General features: G+C 42.0%; 1 protein-coding gene across 1 annotated transcript in view; it reads left to right on the forward strand.

Annotated features, from left to right (window-relative positions):
- LOC126416036 (receptor-type guanylate cyclase Gyc76C-like) overlaps positions 1–26,523 on the forward strand; it is a 474,092-nt gene that overhangs the window by 372,682 nt on the left and 74,887 nt on the right. Inside the window, exons 4-8 of the mRNA XM_050083502.1 lie at positions 10,350–10,415; positions 21,053–21,293; positions 22,487–22,633; positions 24,933–25,126; positions 25,314–25,482. Of these exons, the coding sequence (XP_049939459.1) occupies positions 10,350–10,415; positions 21,053–21,293; positions 22,487–22,633; positions 24,933–25,126; positions 25,314–25,482 (817 nt within the window). The remainder of the gene's footprint in view (positions 1–10,349; positions 10,416–21,052; positions 21,294–22,486; positions 22,634–24,932; positions 25,127–25,313; positions 25,483–26,523) is intronic.

Here is a 26,523-nt window from a genome sequence, read left to right on the forward strand (position 1 = left end):
GAAATAACAGATTTTCAGTTTTTTATTCTTATTATTTCCTGTAATAAAAGTAGAAATTACACAAAGAGTGAAAAATTTTTCCTCTCAGTTTCAAGATACATAGAACCAAAATATTAAACTACGTAGGCAAATAAAATAAAACTTAGTCCGTCCACTATTTGCTGCTTCTCCTGAAAAGCGGTAAGTAGTTGAATGCTACAAAAAATCAGCAGTATTCTCGTATTGATTCTATTGAAACGTTGCTCAAAAATCATGTTGTAATCTGGGATCATACCACTATTTGAGCACTGCGAATAGTCAGTGCTAAAGGGTGAAAACTGATGTTGAAGAACTCTTGTTTTCCGTTATAATTTGTTCGTTTTCGAGGGCTACATGCAGGCACAGGGAGTAGATCAACTACTCTACTGCTTATTTTTCTTGCGAATGAACTGCGGTATTTAGTTTATTACAGTTACCATAATTTCCTTCTCCTTTTATTATTTAATAGCAATGTCAGAAAAATCGCTAGTGTAGTAAAGCAAATGAAGCTTTATACTTCATTGTTACGTCACTTTGCAAAAATATTTCCACACTAACATTGGTGCCATTCTGCAGTACAACAACTGTCAAGCGACGATAGCGAGGAACTTCCGCATATACATTGCACTTAACCGCCTTTACAGCCACCATACACAATAGGTGCATTATGGTCCCAGCGGTGCTACTTCAATTCTTATGCCATGTGTTCTTGTTGCCCGTTCCTGTCGCCATCGTTATTAAAATAGCACTGATCACTCTTCCCATTTTCTATAATAGCACAATATTTCAAATAAATGCAAATTTTATGAATAAAAATTACTCCTGCTTTAAAACAAGGTTTATATTAAAACAAAAAAATTTAGTACTGCCGCTATGGCTGACTGAAATTTCGTTTTTTTGCTCAGTTATTAGTTAAAAAATATAAAAAGTACAGCTGTTACGATCGGGACCAAAAAAATACCGAAAAATGCGTTTTCAGAACTAAAATACTAATATCGGTTTTAATCGGTCGGTTTTTCTCATCCCTATGGCCAAACTTCTAAATAAACTCATCGGACAATGTCGGTAACGACCATCCAGTGTTCAGTTGGTGCCACGAAATTTCGATTCCGCGAATGACTCATTCAGTCTCACTATCGGAGAAATCGTGAGCCTGTTGATTCACTGACTCGCGACTCCTCAGCCCCGCGAATGACTACAATTATTTTAATATCACTTTGTAATTATTTTTTTCAGAAAACACACTTTTTGCCTATGTTTCTCAACTTTTTATTATAAGCGACCTAGATTTCAGGTTGCGAGACCATTTTCTAGTGTCTTCTGGTGTACTATGACACAAAGAGTATACAACTGCAAATGAAGTTAAACAGTCTTTACAGGAGACGCACAGCGTGAGGCAGAGTTTATAGCAAAGATCCAGGCCACAAACCGATCGTACTTTAGTCTCTATCAGCTTTTTATATCTCACATTGTGTCGAGGAATTTCAAACTCCTGCTGTATGAAACACAGACCCAACCCGTAGGTTTTTGTGTTTGTCAAAATTTTAGTCCTAGGAAGAAAAGACTTGACTTGTTTTTGAGCGGAAACTCTTACGAAAGATCTGTGATCCGGTAAGAGATCACTGGGGTCTGGAGGACCCTGCATAATTGTGAGCTGGATGAGATCTGCAATTGTAGGCCAGATGGGAATCAAACGGCCTGTAGGGGCAGGTACTGTTACCCGAATGGATGAACTTCGATGGCCTTTGAAATGCACTGATTTTACTCCCTGGAAGAAGACCACTAGATAGACCAAAAAAAGGTGTAGAGCTGGGATTCGTCATGACTTGCTGCACATCGGCGTTTGCTCGCCGAAAGATCCGTACCCAAAGACGGGGAAGTTGCACAGGTCACACCAATATTCAAGAAAGGTAGTAGGAGTAATCCACTAAATTACAGGCCCAATATCGTTAACGTCGATATGCAGCGGATTCTAGAACATATATTCTGTTCGAAGATTATGAATTACCTCGAAGAAAAGGGCAGCACGTTTTGTGTTATCGAGAAATATGGGACAGAGTGTCACAGAAATGATACAGGATTTGGGCTGGACGTCATTAAAAGAAAGGCGTTTTTCGTTGCGACGGAATCTTCTCACGAAATTACAATCACCAACTTTCTCCTCCGAATGCGAAAATATTTTGTTGACACCGACCTACATAGGGAGAAACGCTCACCACGATAAAATAAGGGAAATACGAGCTCGTACGGAGAGATACAGGTGTTCGTTCTTTCCCCGCGCTATACGAGATAAGGACAAAGAGAATTGTGAAGGTGGTTCGATGAACCCTCTGCCAGGCACTTAAATGTGATTTGCAGAGTATCCATGTAAATGTAGATGTAGATTCCTCCGATAGAGAATAGTTTTTATCTTATTGGTGTAAATGTGCAAGTAGATGTGTTACACGAAACAGATCATTAGCTTTGATGCCGCATTTCTGGAAGCTTCGTTCTGGAGACAACAGAGCGCTATGAAAAGTTTTGGGACCCACAGCCTCTGAAAATGAGTCCGCTCTCGGTTAGACTTTCCTTATCGCTGACGTTCGGTAACGGTATTGACACACAGTCAACATCGGTTTAGAAATCATCGTTCCTAAGTGGCAATTGTCCCCAAATAACGAAAAGTGTGAGGTCACCCACATCAGTGCTAAAAGGAATTCGTTAAACTTCGGTTACACGATAAATCAGTCTAACCTAAAAGCCGTAAATTCGACTAAGTACCTAGGTATTACAATTGCGAACAACTTAAATTGGAAGGAACACATAGAAAATGTTGTGGGGAAGGCTAACCAAAGACTGCATTTTATTGGCAGGACACTTAGAAAATGCAACAGATCTTCTAAGGAGACTGCCTACACTATGATTGTCCGTCCTCTTTTAGAACACTGCTGCGCGGTGTGGGATCCTTACCAGATAGGACTGACGGAGTACATCGAAAAAGTACAAAGAAGGGCAGCACGTTTTGTGTTATCGAGAAATATGGGACAGAGTGTCACAGAAATGATACAGGATTTGGGCTGGACGTCATTAAAAGAAAGGCGTTTTTCGTTGCGACGGAATCTTCTCACGAAATTACAATCACCAACTTTCTCCTCCGAATGCGAAAATATTTTGTTGACACCGACCTACATAGGGAGAAACGCTCACCACGATAAAATAAGGGAAATACGAGCTCGTACGGAGAGATACAGGTGTTCGTTCTTTCCCCGCGCTATACGAGATAAGGACAAAGAGAATTGTGAAGGTGGTTCGATGAACCCTCTGCCAGGCACTTAAATGTGATTTGCAGAGTATCCATGTAAATGTAGATGTAGATTCCTCCGATAGAGAATAGTTTTTATCTTATTGGTGTAAATGTGCAAGTAGATGTGTTACACGAAACAGATCATTAGCTTTGATGCCGCATTTCTGGAAGCTTCGTTCTGGAGACAACAGAGCGCTATGAAAAGTTTTGGGACCCACAGCCTCTGAAAATGAGTCCGCTCTCGGTTAGACTTTCCTTATCGCTGACGTTCGGTAACGAATTCACACAGTGCCCCCGTGTTTGCCAGTTGGCCTCGAATCTATTACTGCCCCACTCCGGGTGCGTTATGCACGTCACACCCACTCTGGGCAGATAGCAGCGTTTGACCAGCTCTCCCGTCAGAATGCGTTATTGCTCCAGATAACGTATCAGCGATGCGACGGCTGCCCTGGCCACCGCCTGACGCCCATGGTTAGTATAACAGCACTTCTGAGCGCCAACCACAGGCGTAGCACTACATAATGCACGCTCTGAATTTTCAGAATGCGACTGCATTTTGTCAGGAGCATGCTAAAAGGTACTTCATGGCGAGTTATAAACTCTAGTCACAGTCCAACAGATGAAGCAAGCGTTATATTTCTATTGCGCTCGGTGCCAGAGGGTAGCTAGCATACAGGGTGTCCCAGGAGTAATGGCCTGTATTCTGAGATATCACAGGAACGACCATTCGAACTAAAAAAGTCTAGTAAATACGGGCTCTAAAATGCATACCTTAACAGCTATTAGCACATCTTCTTCGTCGATGTGAAACAAGTCTCTTCTATTGCAGGCTGTTTGCTTTCCATATTTTGGGAGGAGTTAGTCAGGACCAAAACAAGGAAAAAACGATGAGTAAACATGGGCACTGAATGGATACCTTAAGAGCTACTAGCACTTGTTCATTCTTTTGCTAAACAAGTGCGAATAATGTGTGTGAAATGTTATGAGACTTAACTGCTGCCGGCCGCGGTGGTCTGATGTGTGTGATGTCCTTAAGTTAGTTAGGTTTAAGTAGTTCTAAGTTCTAGGGGACTGATGACCATAGATGTTAAGTCCCATAGTGCTCAGAGCCATTTGAACTTAACTGCTCAGGTCATCAGTCCCTAAGCTTACACACTACATAACCTAAATTATCCTAAGGACAAACACACACACCCATGCTCGAGCTAGGACTCGAACCTCCGCCGGGATCAGCCGCACAGTCCATGACTGCAGCGCCTTAGACCGCTCGGAAGTGCGCATAGTTCTTAAGGTAAACATTTTAGAGCTCATGTGTACTCGACAATTCTTTTTTTATATATATATATATATAGCCTAAACGACCTTCTCCCAAAATATGCAAAGCAAAGAGCTTGCAGTAGGAAAGACACATTTCGCAGCATCAAAGATGACCAAGTGCTCAAAACTCTTTAAGACATGCATTTTAGAGGTCATGTTTGCTAGATTTCTTTGCTTTGACTGATCGTTCGTGTGAATATTGACCGTTCCTCCTGGGACATCCTGTATACTCTTCATTCCTTCCTCTCGTGCTTCGCATGTCGAAAATATTAATTATCTGCAATGAATTCTGCGGAAACGCCTTCACTGTATTATAACCAGGCTGACTTCTGCTAACATGCGATGTGTGCAACAACGTTGCAGGATAATAGTTGTAGTGCTAGTAGTAATCGTAGCCTTTTACGGCTATTGCAAGTATGTTTGGGAATTGGGTATACGTCCTAATCTCTTTGTCTTACCCCCTCTCTGTCCGTCTCATCCTCTCCCCCTCTCTCTCCACCTCTTGCCCCACTCTCTCTACCATCTCCTTCTTCCCCCTCTGCATGTCCGTTTCCTGTCCCCCTCACAGTCTATCTCCTCATCCCCCTCCTTCTGATCTTGGGCCTTGTTGGCGGTTATTGCAATTTCAGATTCCACAATAGCTTATAATCATAAGCCGATAAGCTACAAATTCAGCTTCCCTGATGTCTGTGAAAAGCGAGTGTAACAACAAAAACAGAACTGCACATTTTCACAGCAGAGCAAAGAACAGCATTTTCTTTCTTGCAGTCGATTTCAAGAGAAAACCTGTGCATTATTGTTTAAAAACATATATAGCTTATGTTCATCTGAATGTTTATTAGAGCACTGTTTAAGAAACCGAAATGAATCGGTCCGAAACCTTTCAAGCTTTTTGCTAACAACGCTTCCTTGTTATATATAAATTTTAATAGTATATATGCTAAAAACATTTGGCCTATATCTGTCTGAACGTTTATTAGAGTAACGTGAAGTAATATGAAGTTAATAGGTCAAGGACAGAGCTGTTTGTCCAGAATTATCAAGGTTTTTTTGTGCATAATTGGCTGGTAAATGTACTCAGAAAGTGTGGTAAAAATACCCAATCTTTTGAATATATCTTTAAATTAAGCCTTTTAACTATTTTTAGTTATTATTCTTAAGGAGCTTTTCTGTAGTTTGAAAATTGTGTTCGTTTTGTGCCTTAGTTTCGTAGATATGAATTTCATAGCTAAGAGCTGAGTGTACACATGGGTAGCAGATTTCGGTTTATTGATAGAATACTTGGGAAACGTGATCAGTCTACAAAGAGATTGCTTACAAATCATTCGTGCGACACGTCCTAGAAGTTTAGTCTAGTGTCTGGGGGACGAATCGTCAAAGGTTTGTTCGGCCCGTGGGAGATTGTCACAGAGATGTTGAAAGAACTGATCTGGCAGACTGTTGAAACTAGGCGTAGATTAGCCAAAGAAAGATTACTTACAATGTTTCATGAATCGTCTTTAAATTATGCCTCTAGGAATGTACCACAGACCACTACTTATCAGTCCCATAGGGATCATTAGGACAAGATCAGATTAACTGCATCACGCACAGAGGCATTTAAACATCCTTTCCACGCTTCATACGTGAATGGAAGAGGAAAAAATCCTAATGATTGGTAGAATAGGAGTACGCTCTGCCACGCGCTTCACAATGGTTTGCAGAGTATGGATGTTGATGCAGATGTACCGGCGGGGTCAGGGATTTTCTCTGCCTCGTGATGGCTGGGTGTTGTGTGCTGTCCTTAGGTTAGTTAGGTTTAAGTAGTTCTAAGTTCTAGGGGACTGATGACCATAGATGTTAAGTCCCATAGTGCTCAGAGCCATTTGAACCATTTTTTTGATGCAGATGTAGATAGTACGTAACTAAAAGACACTGGCTGTTACACATGGGCGATGACTCTAAGGGCATAATATGGTGATGACAATCAGTTTGCAAGTATCTCTGTGTGTTCGAGCACTTCAATTGATAATAAATATTCGTTCATAGAAATTTTGTTTGTTTCGCTGTCAATAGAGATAGCATCCACACTTAATTTAACCGTAAGATTTTCCCTCTTCGATTTGACATTCATGGTATTTTTTGTGTACTTTGATTGATGCCCGAGCAGTTGCAAGTGCTAGTTAACTATGAGTCCGCCAGCATGATTTCGCAGTATCCTAAACTCTTCCAGCATGAAGTCTTCAGTGAGATCCATTTCAGAAGAAGGCGTGTTTTATTTCGACGATTCCTTGATTTTCTTACGTTCAGGCGAAATGTGGGTGAATGATGAGTATGTGTTCTGTTCTTCGGAAATAATGGTGGAGTTGTTCGTTAGTAAGGGTACATAGAATGCAGAGCACTACGTAGATTCTTTCGTAGTATACAGTATGTCCCAAACCTTTGGGGCAAACTTTAAACAGACGGTAGATAATTCTAAACAAAAAGTACGCTGAGATAGTGAGCCAATTTCCGAGCATACTGCACACTGCTTTTAGTTAGGGGCTGTAACTGTGTTATAATCCCGCAACTTACCAGGATTTTGGTAAAGGTAGATGCGGAAGTTCTTCGTCTTTATGGTCTAACATGGCCTTGACTCTTGTTACAGTGTTCCATATCGATACGCGCCTAACGACGTGCTCCCTTCCGAGAAGCATTAAGAAGGTGGCAATGAGCAGTGGAAATCTACAAAGTTAATGTTAGTAAACCACCACTTTTTCCCTCGGCTCCTCCTATATTTCGGCGACCTCCCTTACGGTGCTGGGTGACGACAGGGAAGGTATTCGTCTGTTCCATATCACGAGCACATCTGCTCTGAGATATCATTTAACTTTTCTCGAAAGAGCTGGACAGGAGCTAGGACGACCTAACACGAAACATCACCCTTGGTCTCTTACAGTTCTGTCAGTATAATTTTCGAGCACGTCATCTGATTTTTTTTTCTTTTATTGTATCTCCTGGATCTTCTCGTGGATCATAATACTCGCTGTTAATATTACCTTCATGTCATTTCATGAGGTATATTCTTGCCTGACTCCTCTTGAAGTATAAGCTCTCGCAGTTTCACAGCGAACCTCTATCAATCATATACAATGCCCCTCTTTTAGTATCGACCACTGGAGTTGCATGATTACATCCGTTTCGGTCTCGTGCTTACAAAACGAACCTGTGACGGAATGCGTAGCTCTTCTGTGGATCGCCTCGGCCTCCACTATTAATTCCACCTGGTCAGGAGCCCAGACCGACCAGCATTAAAGAACTGGTCGAACGAGGATTTTCAAAGCTGCCGTGTCTGTGGGGGAATTTCCAAAGAATGCTTCAAGTGAATCTCTCTGCCATACGCATTTCCTGCGACCATTTTACGTGCTCATCCTGCTTTACATCCTTCCGGGTGCATACCCGTAGATGTTTAGGAGTTGTCAATTTTCTCGCGTCCGACTCTAGTTGAGTGGTCAGTGCGGCTGACTGCCATGCAGGGAACACAATGTCGATTCCCGGTAAGAAAGTAGCCAAAGATTTTCCCTTGGTTGTAAGACTGGAACGGGTCCATTCAGCCTCGTGATGTCAACTGAAGAGGTACTTGAATGAGAAGTGGCAGCACCAGGTCTGCTAACCAGACAGCGGCTTGGAGAGCGCTGTGCAGACTCCGCGTCCCTCCATGCCGCATCCAAATGACGTCACTGACAGGATGACACGGTGGTCGGTCGGGATCCATTGGCTCGTTTGTGGCGATGCTTTGCTTTTACGTTTCTGGTGGTTGAGTCTCTATTGTTCATCCAAAATATCTACACTTCCTTGGCGGTGTGAAAAATATAAGCTTCCAAGTCGGTGCAGTCAAAAGATGCGGACATTTATGTCACATATTTTGATAAGTACAAACTCACTCATCAAAATGTATAGATGAACTATCTATATACATGACGGGCCTAGTAGGCTAGCGGTTACTAGCACGGTAGCTCAGCGAGATCGGCTGCCCTCTTTAATTAAAAAAAAAAAATAAGTGTAACATTCAACAATCAACTTGAAGAGGTGTCATGTGACATCCGCCCGGACCAGATGACTGGAACAGTGACGAAGAAAAAGGGAAAAAGAAGCGGTAAAGCGAGTGCCTCTCAACGATGCGAAGAGTCGCCAGAACCAACACGTGGTTCGAACTCCACTTTAAACTTTAGGTCCCCTTCCCCCAGTTGGGTGATTGTGGTAGGTCAGGGACACTCAAGTCGCGGAAGTGGCTTCCAATAGAAAGACTTGCACCAGGACTCTGAGCCCCACGAATTATTATTATTATTACTATTATTATTACTATCAATAATCATAAGTAAGATTGTACAGAACCCTCAGAGCTCGAATCCTTCTCGCACTTGTCTGTTTTTTTTTTTTTTTTCTAACCAAGTCTACAAAAATACAAGCACCGATCGAGGCATCTCACAGTCCGTACTTGCCTGCTCTATGGGTAAATCCGGGTCTGGCGACAGACTTCGATGTTTGGTACCTTGGATTTCTTTTTTATTTTTGGGCCGTCAGTCTTCTGACTGGTTTCATTCGGCCCCACCACGAATTCCTCTTCCTCTCAGAGTAGCACTTGCAATCTACGTCCTCAATTATTTGCTGGATGTATTCCAATCTCTGTCTTCCTCTACACTTTTTGCCCTCTACACCTTCCTCTAGTACCATGAAAATCATTCCCTGATGTCTTAACAGATGTCCTTTCTCCGTGTCGATGGTTTCCACATATTCCTTTCCTCTCCGATTCTGCGCAGAACATTCTCATTTCTTACCTCATCAGTCCACGTAATTTTTAATATTCGCTTGTAGCACTACATCTCAAACGCTTCGATTCTCTTCTGTTCGGTTTTCTCACAGTCCGAGTTTCACTAACATACAATGCTGTGCTCCAGACGTACATTAACAGAAATTTCCTCCTCAAATTAAGGCCTATGTTTGATACTAGTAAACTTCTCTTGGCCAGGAATGTCCTTTTTGCCAGTGCTAGTCTGCTTTTGATGTCCTCCTTGCTCCGTCCGTCATTGGTTGTTTCGCTTCCTTAACTTTATCTACTTCTTGACTATCAATCCTGATGTTAAGTTTCTCGCTGTTCTCATTTCTGCTACTTCTCATTACTTTCGTCTTTCTTTGATTTACTTTCAATCCATATTCTGTACTCATTAAATTGTTCATTCCATTCAGCATACCACGTAATTCTTCTTCACTTTCACTCAGGGTAACAATGTCATCAGCGATTCGTATTATTGATATTCTTCCACCTTGAATTTTAATTCCGCTCCTGAACCTTTCTTTTATTGCCATCATTGCTTCTTCGATGTACAGATTGAACAGTATGGGGGAAAGACAACATCCCTGACTTACACCCTCTTTAATCTGAGTACTTCGTTCTTGGTCGTCGACTCTTATTACTCCTTCTTGGCTCTTGTACACATTGTTATTACCCGTCTCTCCCTATAGCTTACCCCCCATTTTTCTCAGAATTTCGTACATCTTGCACCATTTTACATTGTCGAACGCTTTTTCCAGGTCGACAAATCCTGTGAATATGTCTTGATTTTTTTTTTTTTAGTCTTGCTTCCATTATCAGCATAGATACAACACCTCTTTACCGTTATCAGCTGCTGAACGTCTTCCTCTGTATTAGAGTCAAGATTTTAAAATGAATTGCATTGCTTTACGCTAACGAGACGTTCTCTTTCTGTTTCAGAAATGTTCTGAGGAGGCGGCATCCAAGGTACCCACCTTCGCTCGGACGGAACCACCAGATACTCAGGTAGGTACCAAAAGAAGACACATTTCAAAGAGCTCGCGTACAGCGGCGTAAATATCAGTCCTGCGTTTTATATGCATTAACTACAGTGCCGAGTATCTATTATTGAATGGCAGAGGTAGAAATCCCCGTAGTGCTCCTCTGAAGCGTTTTAAGAATCAATTAAATGCTGAAGCCTCCTAAGTGAGCCACAGCAGAAGATCTTACTCGCTGGCGCAAATTTACTTTAGCTCCTGTTATACATTTTGTGCAGGAACATCGGAAATTGGAAACGTCAGAGATGCAAACTTCGCCATGTCTAATTAGGCCCCTCACCCCGTATAGTGTGTAATCAATATGGCCGTATCTTTCGTGCTAGGATTGGTCTACCAAGCCATCCGAGGCATCTGCGCGCCTGAACTGCGTTGCAGTAAAGGAAATACGGGACGAAAAGTGAGAATTGGGCTACGAGTATCAGCCGACGTCGTAACGATTAAACGGGTCACACAGTCCTACTTAAATGGTTCAAATGGCTCTGAGCACTATGGGACTTAACTTCTGACAAGGGAACATCCCCATCACACCCCCCTCAGATTTAGTTATAAGTTGGCACAGTGGATAGGCCTTGAAAAACTGAACACAGATCAATCGAGACAACAGGAAGAAGTTGTGTGGAACTATGAAAAAATAAGCAAAATATACAAACTGGGTCGTCCTTGTGTAAGATAGGCAATATTAAGGACAATGTGAGGCGAGGAGCGCCGTGGTCCCGTGGTTAGCGTGGACAGCTGCGGAACGAGAGTTCCTTGGTTCAAATCTGCTCTCGACTGAAAATTTTGCTTTCTTTATTTTCGCAAAGCTGTGATCAGTCCGTTCGTTCATTGACGTCTCTATTCACTGTAATAAGTTTAGTGTCTGTGTTTTGCGACCGCACCGCAAAACCGTGTGATTAGTTGACGAAAGGATGTGCCTCTCCAATGGGAACCGAAAACATTTGATCGCAAGGTCATAGGTCAACCGATTCCTCCACAGGAAAACACGTCTGATATTTTGTATACGACACTGGTGACAGCATGTGCGTCACATGACAGGAATATGTTGTCGACCCACCTAACTAGTACACTTGGCGAATGGGTGAAAAGATTCTTCTACCTTGCCCGATTTAGGTTTTCTTGTGGATGTAATAATCACTCCAAAAAAAGTGATGAAAACATAAGAGTTTTTCACATAAACTGAGGGAAGATTCGAACTGAAGACTTCTGGTTCTGCAAGTGTTCACGCTAACCACGGGACCACGACGCTCCTAGTCTCATACTGCCCTTAAAAGGGCCTATATTACACATGGACGACCCAGTTTGTATATTTTGCTTATTTTTTCATAGTTCCACATAACTTCTTCCTGTTTTCTCGATCGATCTGTGTTCAGTTTTTCAAGGCCTATCCACTGTGCCAACTTATAACTAAACCTGAGGGGGGTGCGATGGGGATGTTCCCTTGTGAGGTCATCAGTCCCCTAGAACTTAGAACTACTTAAACCTATCTAACCTAAGGGCATCACACACATCCATGCCCGAGGCAGGATTCGAACCTGCGACCGTCCTACTTAAAGGTTCTCTAACTAAAGGTTTCTAGGAATTTTCAGTATTTCGTTTAATTACTGACCAAATTATAATGCTGTTATTATCTACTCATTAGTCCGCAGCTCGTGGTCTTGCGGTAGCGTTCTCGCTTCCTGCGCACGGGGTCCCGGGTTCGATTCCCGGCGGGGTCAGGGATTTTCCCTGCCTCGAGATGAATGGGTGCTGTGTTCTCTTCATCATCATCATCATCATTCATCCCCATCACGGTCGGAGGAAGGCAATGGCAAACCACCTCCGCTAGGATCTTGCCTAGTCAGCGGTGCGTGTCCCCCGCAGCATTCCCTACGCTCCTCGGAGTATGGAACCTCATCATCATCTACTCATTAAGAGGTACAATATTAGGTTAGAGATTTAACACATTACACTGAGGTGACAAAGTCGTGGGATAGCTACACTCCTGGAAATTGAAATAAGAACACCGTGAATTCATTGTCCCAGGAAGGGGAAACTTTATTGACACATTCCTGGGGTCAGATACATCACATGATCACACTGACAGAACCACAGGCACATAGACACAGGCAACAGAGCATGCACAATGTCGGCACTAGTACAGTGTATATCCACCTTTCGCAGCAATGCAGGCTGCTATTCTCCCATGGAGACGATCGTAGAGATGCTGGATGTAGTCCTGTGGAACGGCTTGCCATGCCATTTCCACCTGGCGCCTCAGTTGGACCAGCGATCGTGCTGGACGTGCAGACCGCGTGAGACGACGCTTCATCCAGTCCCAAACATGCTCAATGGGGGACAGATCCGGAGATCTTGCTGGCCAGGGTAGTTGACTTACACCTTCTAGAGCACGTTGGGTGGCACGGGATACATGCGGACGTGCATTGTCCTGTTGGAACAGCAAGTTCCCTTGCCGGTCTAGGAATGGTAGAACGATGGGTTCGATGACGGTTTGGATGTACCGTGCACTATTCAGTGTCCCCTCGACGATCACCAGTGGTGTACGGCCAGTGTAGGAGATCGCTCCCCACACCATGATGCCGGGAGTTGGCCCTGTGTGCCTCGGTCGTATGCAGTCCTGATTGTGGCGCTCACCTGCACGGCGCCAAACACGCATACGACCGTCATTGGCACCAAGGCAGAAGCGATTCTCATCGCTGAAGACGACACGTCTCCATTCGTCCCTCCATTCATGCCTGTCGCGACACCACTGGAGGCGGGCTGCACGATGTTGGGGCGTGAGCGGAAGACGGCCTAACGGTGTGCGGGACCGTAGCCCAGCTTCATGGAGACGGTTGCGAATGGTCCTCGCCGATACCCCAGGAGCAACAGTGTCCCTAATTTGCTGTGAAGTGGCGGTGCGGTCCCCTACGGCACTGCGTAGGATCCTACGGTCTTGGCGTGCATCCGTGCGTCGCTACGGTCCGGTCCCAGGTCGACGGGCACGTGCACCTTCCGCCGACCACTGGCGACAACATCGATGTACTGTAGAGACCTCACGCCCCACGTGTTGAGCAATTCGGCGGTACGTCCACCCGGCCTCCCGCATGCCCACTATACGCCCTCGCTCAAAGTCCGTCAACTGCACATACGGTTCACGTCCACGCTGTCGCGGCATGCTACCAGTGTTAAAGACTGCGAAGGAGCTCCGTATGCCACGGCAAACTGGCTGACACTGACGGCGGCGGTGCACAAATGCTGCGCAGCTAGCGCCATTCGACGGCCAACACCGCGGTTCCTGGTGTGTCCGCTGTGCCGTGCGTGTGATCATTGCTTGTACAGCCCTCTCGCAGTGTCCGGAGCAAGTATGGTGGGTCTGACACACCGGTGTCAATGCGTTCTTTTTTCCATTTCCAGGAGTGTATATGCACATATACAGATGGCGGTAGTATCGCGAACACAAAGTATAAAAGGGCAGTGCGTAGGCAGAGGCCAGTGGATTCATGCGAAAAGGTGTCCGACGTGAGTATAGTCGCACAACGGGAATTAACAGACTTTGAAAGCGGAATGGTAGATAAAGATATAGACGCACGGAACATTGCATTTCGCGAATCGTTTGGGAATTCAATATTCCGCGATCCAGAGTGTCAAGACAGGGCTGAGAATACCAAATTTTAGTCATTACCTCTCACCACGGACGACGCAGTGGCCAACGGCCTTGCGTAGAGTTGTCAGTGCTAACAGACAAGCAACATTGCTTGAAATAACCGCAGAAATTGATGTGGGACGTACGACGAACGTATCCGTTAGGACAGTCCGGCGAAAGTTGCTGTTAATGGGCTATGGCAGCAGATGGCCGACGCGTGTGGCTTTGCTAAAAGCACAACATTGCCTGCAGCACCTCTGCTAGGCTCTAGAAGACTGTAGAACCGTGACCTGTTTAGATGAGTCCCAATTTCAGGTGATAAGAAGTGATGTTAGGGTTCGAGTGTGGCACAGACGCCACGAAGCCACAGACACAAGTTGTCAACAAGGCTCTGCGCAAACATGGTGGCTCCAGAATGGTGTGAGCTGTGTTTACATGGAAGGGATTGGATCCTCTGGTCCAACTGAACCAATCATTGATTGGATTTGGTTATGTTCGGCTAATTGGAGACTATTTGCTGCACATCATGGACTTCATGTTCCCAAATTACGATGGAGTTTGTATGGATGACAATGCGCCGTGTCACCAGGCCACAGTTGTTCGCAATTGGTTTGAAGAACTCTCTTGGTAGTTCGAGTGATTGATTTGGCCTTCCAGATCGCCCTACATGAGGCCCATCGAGCATTTGTGAAAAATAAACGAAAGGACAGTTTGTGCACAAAATTCTACATTGGCAACATTTTCGCAATTATGGACGGCTGTAGAGGCACCATGGTTCGATATTTCTGCTGGTGACTTCCAACGAGTTGTTGAGTCCACGCCACGTAGAGTTGCTGCACTACTCCGGGCTATGAGAAGGTAGCCTATGACTACTGTCATCTTAGTGTAAGTCAAGTACTTCAGTTACAAACTGTGCATATTTTTCCTCGGGCGGTGTAACTCATAGTTCGCAAATTACGCAGACTATTTTCACCCTGTTATTTGAGAACTAGCGCACTTACCGAGTTCCAACAAACGTTACACATTATTTCAAACACATTCGAAACTTTTTCTCGATGACACGCCCCACAAAATAATGAAAGGAAAAAAAGTTGATCGCTTACTGCACCACTGGCCATTAAAATTGCTACACCAAGATGAAATGCAGATAATAAACGGGTATTCGTTGGACAAACATATTATACAAGAACTGACATGTGATTACATTTTCATGCAATTTGTGTGCATAGATCCTGAGAAATCAGTACCCAGAACAACCACCTCTGGCCGTAATAACGGACTTGATACGCCTGAGCATTGAGTCAAGCAGAGTTTGGATGGCTTGTACAGGTACAGCTTCCCATGCAGCTTCAATACGATACCACAGTTTAAGAATAGTGACTGGCGTATTGTGACCAGCCAGTTGCTCGCCCACCATTGACCGGACGTTTTCAATTGGTGAGAGATCTGGAGAATGTGCTGGCCAGGGCAGCAGCCAACATTTTCTGTATCCAGAAAGGCCCGTAGAGGACCTGCAACATGCGGTCGTGCATTATCCTGCTGAAATGTAGGGTTTCGCAGGGGTCGAATGAAGGGTAGAGCCACTGGTCGTAACACACCTGAAATGTAACGTCCACTGTTCAAAGTGCTGTCAATGCGAACAAGATGTGACCGAGACGTATAACCAATAGCACCCCATACCATCACGCCGAGTGATACGCCAGTATGGCGATGACGAATACACGTTTCCAATGTACGTTCACCGCGATGTCGCCAAGCGCGGATGCGACCATCATGATGCTGTAAACAGAACCTGGATTCACCCGAAAAAATGACGTTTTGCCATTCGTGCACCCAGGTTCGTCGTTGAGTACACCATCGCAGGCGCTCCTGTCTGTGATGCAGCGTCAAGGGTAACCGCAGCCATGCTGCTGCAAACGTCGTCGAACTGTTGGTGCAGATGGTTGTTGTCCTGCAAACGTCCCCAACTGTTGACTCAGTGATCGAGACGTGGCTGCACGATCCGTTACAGCCATGCGGGTAAGATGCCTGTCATCTCGACTGCTTATGATACGAGGCCGTTGCGATCCCGCACGGCGTTCCGTATTACTCTCCTGAACCCACCGATTCCATATTCTGCGAACAGCCATTGGATCTCGACCAACGCGAGCAGCAGTGTCGCGATACGATAAACCGCAGTCGCGATAGGGTACAATCCGACCTTTATCAAAGTAGGAAACGTGATGGTACGCATTTCTCCTCCTTACACGAGGCATCACAACAACGTTTCACCAGGCAACGCCGATCAACTGCTGTTTATGTATGAGAAATCGGTTGGAAACATTCCTCACGTCAGCACGTTGTAGGTGTCGCCACCGACGCCAACCTTGTCTGAATGCTCTGAAAAGCTAATCGTTTGCACATCACAGCATCTTCTTCCTGTCGGTTAAATTTCGCGTCTGTAGCACGCATCTTCGTGGTGTAGCAATTTTAATGGCCAGTAGTGTTCATTTTCGCTCTTCATGCAGCAAAACTTCATCACCAGGCAAAACATTTAATTTATTTCTTCTTTATTCTATTCGCAATAAGTTTTGTAGTTTTCACACATGCCACTGAATGAATGCATTGGCCAAATTATATCATTTTGCGACACATACTTAAGAAGGTGTATTGTCATGGGAGTTCGATTCTTTAATAAATCGGGCTGTGTGGGAAGTGTTTGCAGGTAGAGGAAGAAGTAATCTCAGCTCCATGACCCATAGACAGATCCTCTAATTGGTAGCCTAGATGACAAGGTAAAGCATGCGCATAGTTCGTTCTTGCTGCCATTAACGACGCCGCTCTGAATTGTTTACATCCGGTAAGAGCTTGTGGTGAGAGCTCGAAAACGCGAAATTTGTATAGATTGTCCTAAGCAAACTGCCCCAAAATAAATTTTCGGTGTACATATACGACTAGTATGGTTTGCACCTTTTTCTTTTCGAAAACCAATTTCTCAACATTATTTTGACCACATGAAATCACAACGGGCAACCACCAGTGTAATGGAACTAAGAGTAAGCCTGCATTAGATTTAATTTAATTGATCCCAGAAATCTTGCTGTCTTAGTACACGTAGTTATAGGACAAGTCACAGGAAACACACTGGAGTAACATATATACATTTTTGGGGCATTCATCTACATAAGATACACATACTGTTCATAAATAATCATCAATTTATAAGTGTACGTTTCTACATAAAGCCATCAGATACAGATTATTATGTGATACACGTATACACTAATTGCATTAGGTCGTTGTATTTGCAGGTAAATAATAACAAAGAACCAACATAATTACTGAGGCTTCCGTGGCCGCTTGTTGACAAACTGTCTGTTGGCTTCTGTCCCTGGTTCTTCGACTGATGTTTGATGATTGTTTTTTTTTATGTTTCCCTCAATCCACCATCAGCAATGGAGGGTGAAACTGTGACCACTGCCAGGCCACATTGACTGATGGACCCGAAACAGAAGCCAACAGCTAGTGTGTCAAAAAACAAACAGTTGCATCTATCAAATGAGATAAGTAAGTCAGGCGAAAATTAGAAATACGAAGGTAGTTCGATAAGTTCGGTAAATTTTCACGAAATAGTGGAACATTTTTGCTGCGCCTTCGTGGTTGATTATTCTAAGGATCGTATAAAGAATTTCAACAATGAACAGTTCATTGTTGGCAGTCGTCTGATTGATCAGAGTGCCGACTGCGGTTAAAAATGGTGAAAACCGAGTTTGCTGCTGTTGCTAAAAATTTTCATTTGAAATGTTGGACTACCGCACGATCAAAACAGAATTGGATGAAGTTCACGCGGACTTTGCACCATCACTGGGTGTAATTTACTTTTGGATTACCGGTAATGAATTTAAATGTGGTCGGACAAGCACCGAAGACGAAACGTGCTCCAGCCGTCCAGTTAAGTTCACCTCAAAGTAAACCATTGACAAAAATCCATTATATGGTAATACAGGACCGCTGAGTAAAAATACCTCAGATTGCAGAGACTGTAGGCATCTTACCTGACAGTGCATAAAATCCTGCACGGAAAATTGGCTATGAAGAAGCTACGTGCAAGTTGGCTGCCACGATTGCTCATAGTCGACCAAAAGCGTATCTGGCACGCCATTTCAACACAATGTCTGGCGATGTTTAACCGCAATCCGCAAGACTTTTTGCCCCGATTTGTGACTTGATGGAATTTGGGTCCATTATTACACAATAGAGTCAAAACGTGAGTCAAAACAATGGACAAAGGCTGGTGGAAGTACACAGAAGAAGGCAAAGACCATTTAGTCAGCTGGTTAGCTGATGGCCACTGTTGTTTGGGAGTCCCCACGAATAATCCTCATAGTTACCTGGAAAAAGGAGGAACTAAAAATAGGCCCTATTGTACTTCATCGTTGGATCGTCTGAAATATGCATTGGGTAAAAAAAAAAGTGCTCTTTCACCATGGTAATGCAGCATCCAATACGTTAGCGATAACAATGGCGAAAGTGCTTGAAATGAACTTTGAACCGGTTCCTGGCGAAAGTGCTTGAAATGAAATTTGAACCGGTTCCTCATCCACTTTATTCACCAGACTTCTCCCTGTTCCCAAACTTGAAACTTTGGCTTGGTTGAAAGAAATTTCCATCAAATGAGGAAGTGATAGTTGCAGTCATTGTCTCTTGTGCAGAGTTTGACAGAAACTATTTTTCCGATGGGATGAAAAAGGTGGAAGATTACTGGACCCTCAAAGGAGACTATGTCAAGTAGGGTGAGCTGTTTATGATACAAATATTTTTTCTTTCATTTTTACTTGAATTTTATTTGTCAAACAACTCTCGTAAATGTTAACACTCGAATATTTTATGTTACATTAAACAAAGTTATTTTAGATTGGCACTCATAAACACCTCTACATAATAAAAACAGCTTTTCTGTAGCACTGAATTTATTTTGTATCTGAATCTTTTCTGATAGGACTTAAAACTTTCAGGTAGCTTCTTTTACAGAATTACCCCCATATACTATACACTACTGTGCACTTTTCGTAGCCATTGATCAACTATAAAAATGTCATTGAAGTTTAATGATGGTCAGCAGCTTTATTTTTTGTAAATATATGCACATTTTCACGGAAAAACATACTGTTTCATCAATATAGATACAAGCCTCAAAGCACATTCAGTATAGTTCAGTTGAGCATGCTGTTCTCCAGTCAAGAATGGGGCAATGTGGTTTGTGTTCAGTGTTGAGTCTGTCAGCATGTTTCAAATGGTTATTTCTATCTTATACCATGCATCGACTGTCACTTCGTGGTGAGACAAGAATGGTTTTTCAGCACATGTCATTGCTCGTTGGATTAGCGAACACCACAGTGACATTATTTGAGCATTCAGCTGCTTATGTCATAAGCAAAATATCATAGATCTGTCTTGTAGAAGTCACCAGTTATCAATGACACTAGCTGATGACACTATCTCAAAATTATGGCTAATAGGTAGGCTTACTCTAAGGGTAATGCGACAGAAGTGTACTCTGCATTTTTGTAAACAAGCGAGGATGCTGAGTAGACCTAAACAGTAAGCACCCATCTCCACTTAGTTAATTTAGCCTCTATGTGACCATATGTAAAACAGAATCCCCCAGACTGTAGCATGGAAAGATGGTCAATCAGGAAACACCTGGAATGGAATGAGATCAGTGGTGTGCATTTCTCTGTGAAATGAGTGCAGGATTTGTCTGATGGATATAGCAGTATCAGGACTGGGTCCTCCAGCCTATTGTGTGGTACTACAGTCGACATTTTGCCAATGTGTTCTTTTTTAAAGACTATAATATACAAGCAAATGTCACCTTCCTTGTGGTCATCTTTGTACAGAAGGCAGCAATCAACCAAATGGAATGGCCTGTGATTTCTTCTGACTTGAACCTGACTGAGCATGCTTGGGACCATTTAGAACTCATTCTGCATCATCACAGGTACCTTCCTCAGGGAGGGTCTCTGTGGAAGAGTGGGACAGGTTTGATGGCAATTTCTTGGTGCTAACCCACTGGCAGATTTTAATATTACAGATATGTCTTTCGAACAAACTGTTTTTATTTTAATTCTTCTTCCTTTTTCTTTCACAATAAAGTTGTTTTAGCTTCATTTCATTCCGTTCTCCCCTTGAATTTAAGCCCACACATGTCAACAAGTTTATCTTTAACAGTGGCAGGTAATGTAGCTAATTTAGCAAACTGCCAAGTTCATTGAATGGATGTAGTAGGCATAGTCTTATTATGGCACTTTAGTTCTTGCTGTAACATGAGTAGTGCAGCTGTTGTGTGTGCTGCAGACTGTGTTCATTCAATAAGTAGACAGAAACCCTTCCAAAAGTTTGCATTTGTTTTTCTGTGTTAAATTTCTAACATTATCTAATAATGCTCATTTTATGATTCTCTATCACAGTCTTGTTAATAATTTATGTTTGTATTGTAATGCACTACATGATTACCTAATATGGTGCCCTGTAACTTCTTTACAACTATGGACTTGCACTGAGCTCGTAATTGTGGGATGTAAAATTAGATATTATCACAATTATCGAAACCAGTCATTTTTTCTTTGCCAGTGATTTATCAGTGGAGATCAGCTTTATGACCAGTGGAACACCATGAACTGGCAACCGAACATTCGAAGAGTTATTTTATGGTAGACAAGAGGCAGTCAGATACAAAAATTTATTTATATGTCCTCTGCAGGCCAATGCTAGCTGTTGTCAGAGACAAGGTCAAAGGCGGTCCTCATATCACTATAGCACTAAGATGGTATGTTACAGGATACAGGTTTTTCCAGTGCTTTGATGGCAGTTTGTATAGTACCGCACTATCATAGTGTTGTCATTTTTATTTAAACTGTTGTTTTTGTACTTAGTGTTGGAAATCAGATATATGTTTAACTTTACTTGTACTTAAACTGCTGTACTTATTGCTTTCTGTACAGGTTACTAAGTCTGTGATAGCATTGCTGCTTTACTTCAGTTGGAAGAAGTTTGCCATACTTGCCGATCCCCAATGGAAACGTGTTGCAGAGACACTGGAAGCGGAGGCAAAAGAGAACAACATGACTATCACACATCATAGCACTGTATATGATCAACAAATGTGCTGCGATCAGAAACTAAGCTGTTGTTCAGCAGCGTATTGGTATAACACTGTTCATGAAACTAGGAACATTACGAGAAGTAAGTTCTTAATAACATCAAATAATGACATATCTCATTCTGTAGTGAAACACACCATCAAACAACTGAGTAGAGGCAGGAACCAACTCATTTGCAAAAGGGATTTCAGTTGTTGCCTTAGTCTGATAAAAGTGTGTAGCTGACTGTTATATTAAGATATTGTGTTATTGCATTTTTTCAAGTTTCCGTCATGTAATGCAGACCATACCAAATAAGCTTAATTGAAACAACAACCAGTCACATGTTTAATATTTTGCATAACATGTTTCAGTGGATTATACCTCCATCATTAGGTGGATTTATTTCAGTTCATAATACTTGAATGTCTTGTATGTGACGCAGACTGCTTTTTACACATGTTTATGTCACATATGCTTTCAATGAACTGTGGCTTGGTATAAATTCATCTGGTGATTTATTTTTGTTCATTTATTCATTCACTTTGTAGACAAATTTATTTGCATAGACAACAATATTACACATTTATAATATATTCAGTGTTTACAGCTGAGATGCTTAACAATGATGGAAAAAAGATATACATAAACATTGATGATACAGACATTTATAGACTACTTATTAGTGTATAATGTAAGGTAAGATTCAAGAATCATAAAGAAACTGATTCACATAACAGAAATGAATCACATGACTCCTCCAATACTACATCTTGGATTTTAAATTACATGATATAATTTATGTACAAGACATATATTGTGTTGCTTACAAATGTGCTCCACCCTCTTTGGCTACTTTGTTATTGTTCAATGTAATTATTTATTTGTAATAATTTATACAGCATGAACTCTTTAATGGAATAAAAATTTGAAGTACATATATTTTAAGAAATGTTTTAAATTTACAAAGTTCCCTTATGTCTTCAACGTATTTTTGCAGTTTATTATAAAGCTTGGCTCCTTGGTAAAACAAAGTGGTCTGGGCCTTAACTTTACTTGTTTTGTTCAGGTACAGGCACCATTGTACCTGTTTTGGCAATCAATAATCTGCCAAAGCACATCATGGAAAATACAGTAACCTGCATTGTTTACAGTAAATTGTTGTCTCAATTAATTTTCATAATGCTCACAATCAGGCTTAATCTAAAACTTTATATTTAAAATAACTGAGATAGTTTCTTTACTTATTGCTAAACTAATGTTGTACTTGAAATAATATATTTATTCTGGTTGCAGTTTATGTGTTCCTTGGCAATCCTCTGTTGCTAGTTGAATTCATGAAAGCAATGCAACTACAAAATTTATTCGATGACGGTGAATACATGGTCATAACTGCAGACATGATGCCATACTCTGTTGAACAATCATTTAAATATGTTTGGGGTGAGCATATCTGAAGAATATTTCTTCATATATCTTTCATAGTGGAAGAATTTATTGACTTCTTTCCTTCCATCTGAAATTCTATACGTGTTAGATATAATTTTATTGAATTGTGATATATAAGTTACATTGGATTGGTTGATTGCGTTGTCCCAGCACTGCAGCTTGACTGGTTGGCTAAGGGCTGGGAGAAAGAAGCAGCAAGTGAACAGGATGGGTACATGACACCTGAGTTGCATGTGGCACACAGTGAAGTGAAGGAGAGGAGTGATTGGGATATAGTACAGAGGAAGAGGGGGACTGCAGAGGCAGAAGTGTGAGTGTAGATTGATGTCGTGAGGTGGTCAGCACTCCTCCATTTCGTGTGGCCCACTTAACTCTTCTTGCCTACACCAGAGTGTGCTTACTAGTTGGATGTACCTGGCATTTTCACTGGCTGCCTCACTGACCCAGCTCTATACCATCCTCCTGGACCCTCTCTTACCACATCCACCTCCTTTCTCTCCTCCTCCATTCCATCTGCCAGAAGCCCTTGCCTCAGCTGAGCTGTAGTGCTAGGACAACATAGCCATGTTAGTTCATGTTAGCTTTTAATAATTAGCTTTAAAAAACAACAATATGGCAGTGTTTTCAATCATGTTTATTCATCTTCTGACTACACAACACCTCATCTATGTGGTGAACGGTTACCTGCATTCCTTCCATTGTACATTATCTGAACAAATGTATCAGGACACCCATCTGTAATGCAGATATCATGAGAGGCAGACCCAACAGTACAAAAGGAGGCAGGGAGTACTGTATTGTCATTAAAGAAACAGTACCAGCACAGATGGGTGGTCAGGAGCCCTCTGTGATTTTGAACATGATGTCACCTGAGTAAAAAACCGTACAGGAGATTTCAGACCTTCTAAAGCCACCCAAGTTCACTGTTGGTGATGCGATTATGGTGTGCAAATGCAAAGGCACAACCACAGCTAAACGAAGACTGCCAAACCTAATGTACTAATGGACAGTATTGTTCAGCATTGGAGAGAGTGGTTAAAAAGGAAGGAAGGAATCACACATGAGTTCTAAACTTCTCCAGAAGTTCAGCTAGCACATGGAGTTAAAAAAAATAGTGATACAATGATTGAGCATCTCCTCATAAGCCACAAATCTCTTTTGTCAATGCTAGTCAACACTTGAGTTGGTATAATGAGTGACGCCATGACTGGAAATGTGTGATTGAAATGATGAACTGTGCCTCACACTGTGGCAATCTGATAGAAGGATTGGGATTGGCGAATGCCTGGAGAATGTTACTTGCCATCATGTTTAGTTCCAACAATGAAGTACAGAAGAGGAGGTGTTATAATATGGGGGATAGTTTTCATGAGTAAGCTGTTTCCCCTTTATTGCACATAACAAAATGCTAAATGCAGAAAGAAATGAATATGTTTTACAACATTATGTACTGTGTACAGTAGAGGAACAGTTTGGAGATGATGGTTGTTTACATCAATATGGGGGTAAAATACGAGAAAGGCAATGACTCACCTATAGCAGATCAGTGTGAGGGGCTCAGAAACATATAATCAAAAACTGCATGCCACATTAGCTACTGAGCACTAACTCTTTTTCTACCAAACATACAAACATTTACACACACAAAAACCACACAGACACTCAAACTCACACTCCCATGGCCCTGGCCGTGGCCAGGGAAGTGTGCATTTGGGTGTCTGTGAGGTTGTGTGTTTGAATGTTGTGTGCTTTTACTAGAAAATGAGCTAGTGCTTGAAAGATAGTGTGAATGTTGTTTTCTGTTAAGTGCATCTGTGCTCCATGCATCAATATGCTGTAGGTGAGTGACTGCTGTTCCTTTATTTTAACCATTAGTCCATCCAGGAATTTCCGCGATTGTTTGTATCAGCATGACAATGCACACTGTCATAAAGCAGTATCAGAGAAGCGATGGCCTGTGCGTAGTAACAGTCTTAAATTGACTGGCCTTCTCTAGGTTTGACCTGAACCCAATGAACCACTTTTGGGATGAGTTACAATGTCGACTTTACCCCAGACCGCCTTCTCTGGTTTCAGCTCTTGAGCAAGAATGGGCTGCCATTCCTCCACAGACATTCAGACACCTCACTGAAAGTGTCCCCAGCAGAGTTCAAGTCATCATAAAGGTTAATAGTGGACATACCCCATATTAATATCCACAAATAGGTGTCTGGTACTTTTGATCAGATCATGTATGTGTTCCACCCAGGACTTTACAGTACCAAATTAAACTCAAACTCTGATGTGATTACAGGGTCTCTTGGATTTGATCAGCCAGACTGTAATTTGGATAGTATTGAAAAGAGGCTAAGATCATTACTTGTAGTTGTGCTAACCCCACCTGCAGATGCTTACGAAAATTTCACAAAAGATGTGCGGACCAATAATACTAAAGAACCATTTAACTTTCCTATGCCAGAAGTGTTTTTCAACAAAAGTTTCAAAACAGTGAGTACATGTTAATCATATATTCAGTTTCTAAATTAAATCTTTTAGATTACTGAATAATATGTGCTTGTTAGACAAAAAAATTTCTTAAACTATATTTTGAAACAGGTTTCTAAAATTATTTCTAATAATCTAGTGAAGTGTGATACTATATTTCTTTACACTTTGTCTCAATGTTCTTTTGTAGTATGTGTCAATATATGCAGCATATCTGTATGATGCTGTGAAGCTGTATGCAACAGCACTAGATGAAGTGCTGGATGAAAAAGCCAACTTGACAGTGGAGGCTATTGATGAAGTGGTGAAGAATGGAACATTGATTATTGAAAGGATAATAAAGAGGCAGAAGTATACGAGTAAGTGAATGTTGTATCACTAACATTAGAAAAATCAGGCAGCAAAAGACAGTCACTGCTATGCCTCTATGTTTATTTGAAACACTCTTCTTTGGATTTGAAATGAAATTGTATGTAGAAGGAATATTTACTTATGTGCAATTTTATACATGGCTGTCAATCAGCAGCTGTGAAGCACATTTTAAGAATAGAAATAATCAGTTGTCAGCTGCACAGATTTTTATTAAATTAATTTCTTGACTAGTTTTGGAAAATTAATTTACCACCCTCAAAAAATCATACAGTTAAACTTACATAAGTAAGCAATCATTAAGCAAGCTTCTTTTTATTCGTAAAAAGAGACCTCCTGTTGATAAACATCTAAAATCTGGGATATACAAAATTCAGAGAGCTTATGCCCAGCCTTTTATGTAGGACAAACAGAAAGGGCATTTAAGACTTGGTTCCAGAACATTTGTTGAACAAAAATGGCAAGGTTGCTTACAAATCAATGTTTTCAGAACATCTTAAAGAATGGTTCAAATGGCTCTGAGCACTATCGGACTTAACTTTTAAGGACATCAGTCCCCTAGAACTTAGAACTACTTAAACCTAACTAACCTAAGGACATCATACACACCCATGCCCGAGGCAGGATTCGAACCTGCAACCATAGCGGTTGCGCAGTTCCAGACTGTAGCGCCTAGAACTGCTCGGCCACCCCAACCGGCAGAACATCTTAAAGCTGAAAAGCACTTACACCCACTGCTTTTGTTACTTAATATCAAAATCTTGCACATAGTGGATAAAGAGTGCAAAATAAATCTTTTAGAAGATATAGAAATTTTTGAGCATTCCTATCCAGGCCCCAAAGATCTTCTGAATGATCAGCTCTCGCTTAGAAACAGTTTGTTTTTTGATTGTAATTCCTCTCTTTTCAAATGTTTTTTAACTTGCCTATTTGCTTAACCAATTATTTATATCGCATATTAAAAATGACCATTTGTACCTGTCGATTCTAATGACTTGTAACCTTCCTATTTGCGTAATGCTTTTTACTCC

Source organism: Schistocerca serialis, chromosome 1 (genome assembly GCF_023864345.2).
Source record: "Schistocerca serialis cubense isolate TAMUIC-IGC-003099 chromosome 1, iqSchSeri2.2, whole genome shotgun sequence".
Lineage (NCBI taxonomy): Eukaryota > Metazoa > Arthropoda > Insecta > Orthoptera > Acrididae > Schistocerca > Schistocerca serialis.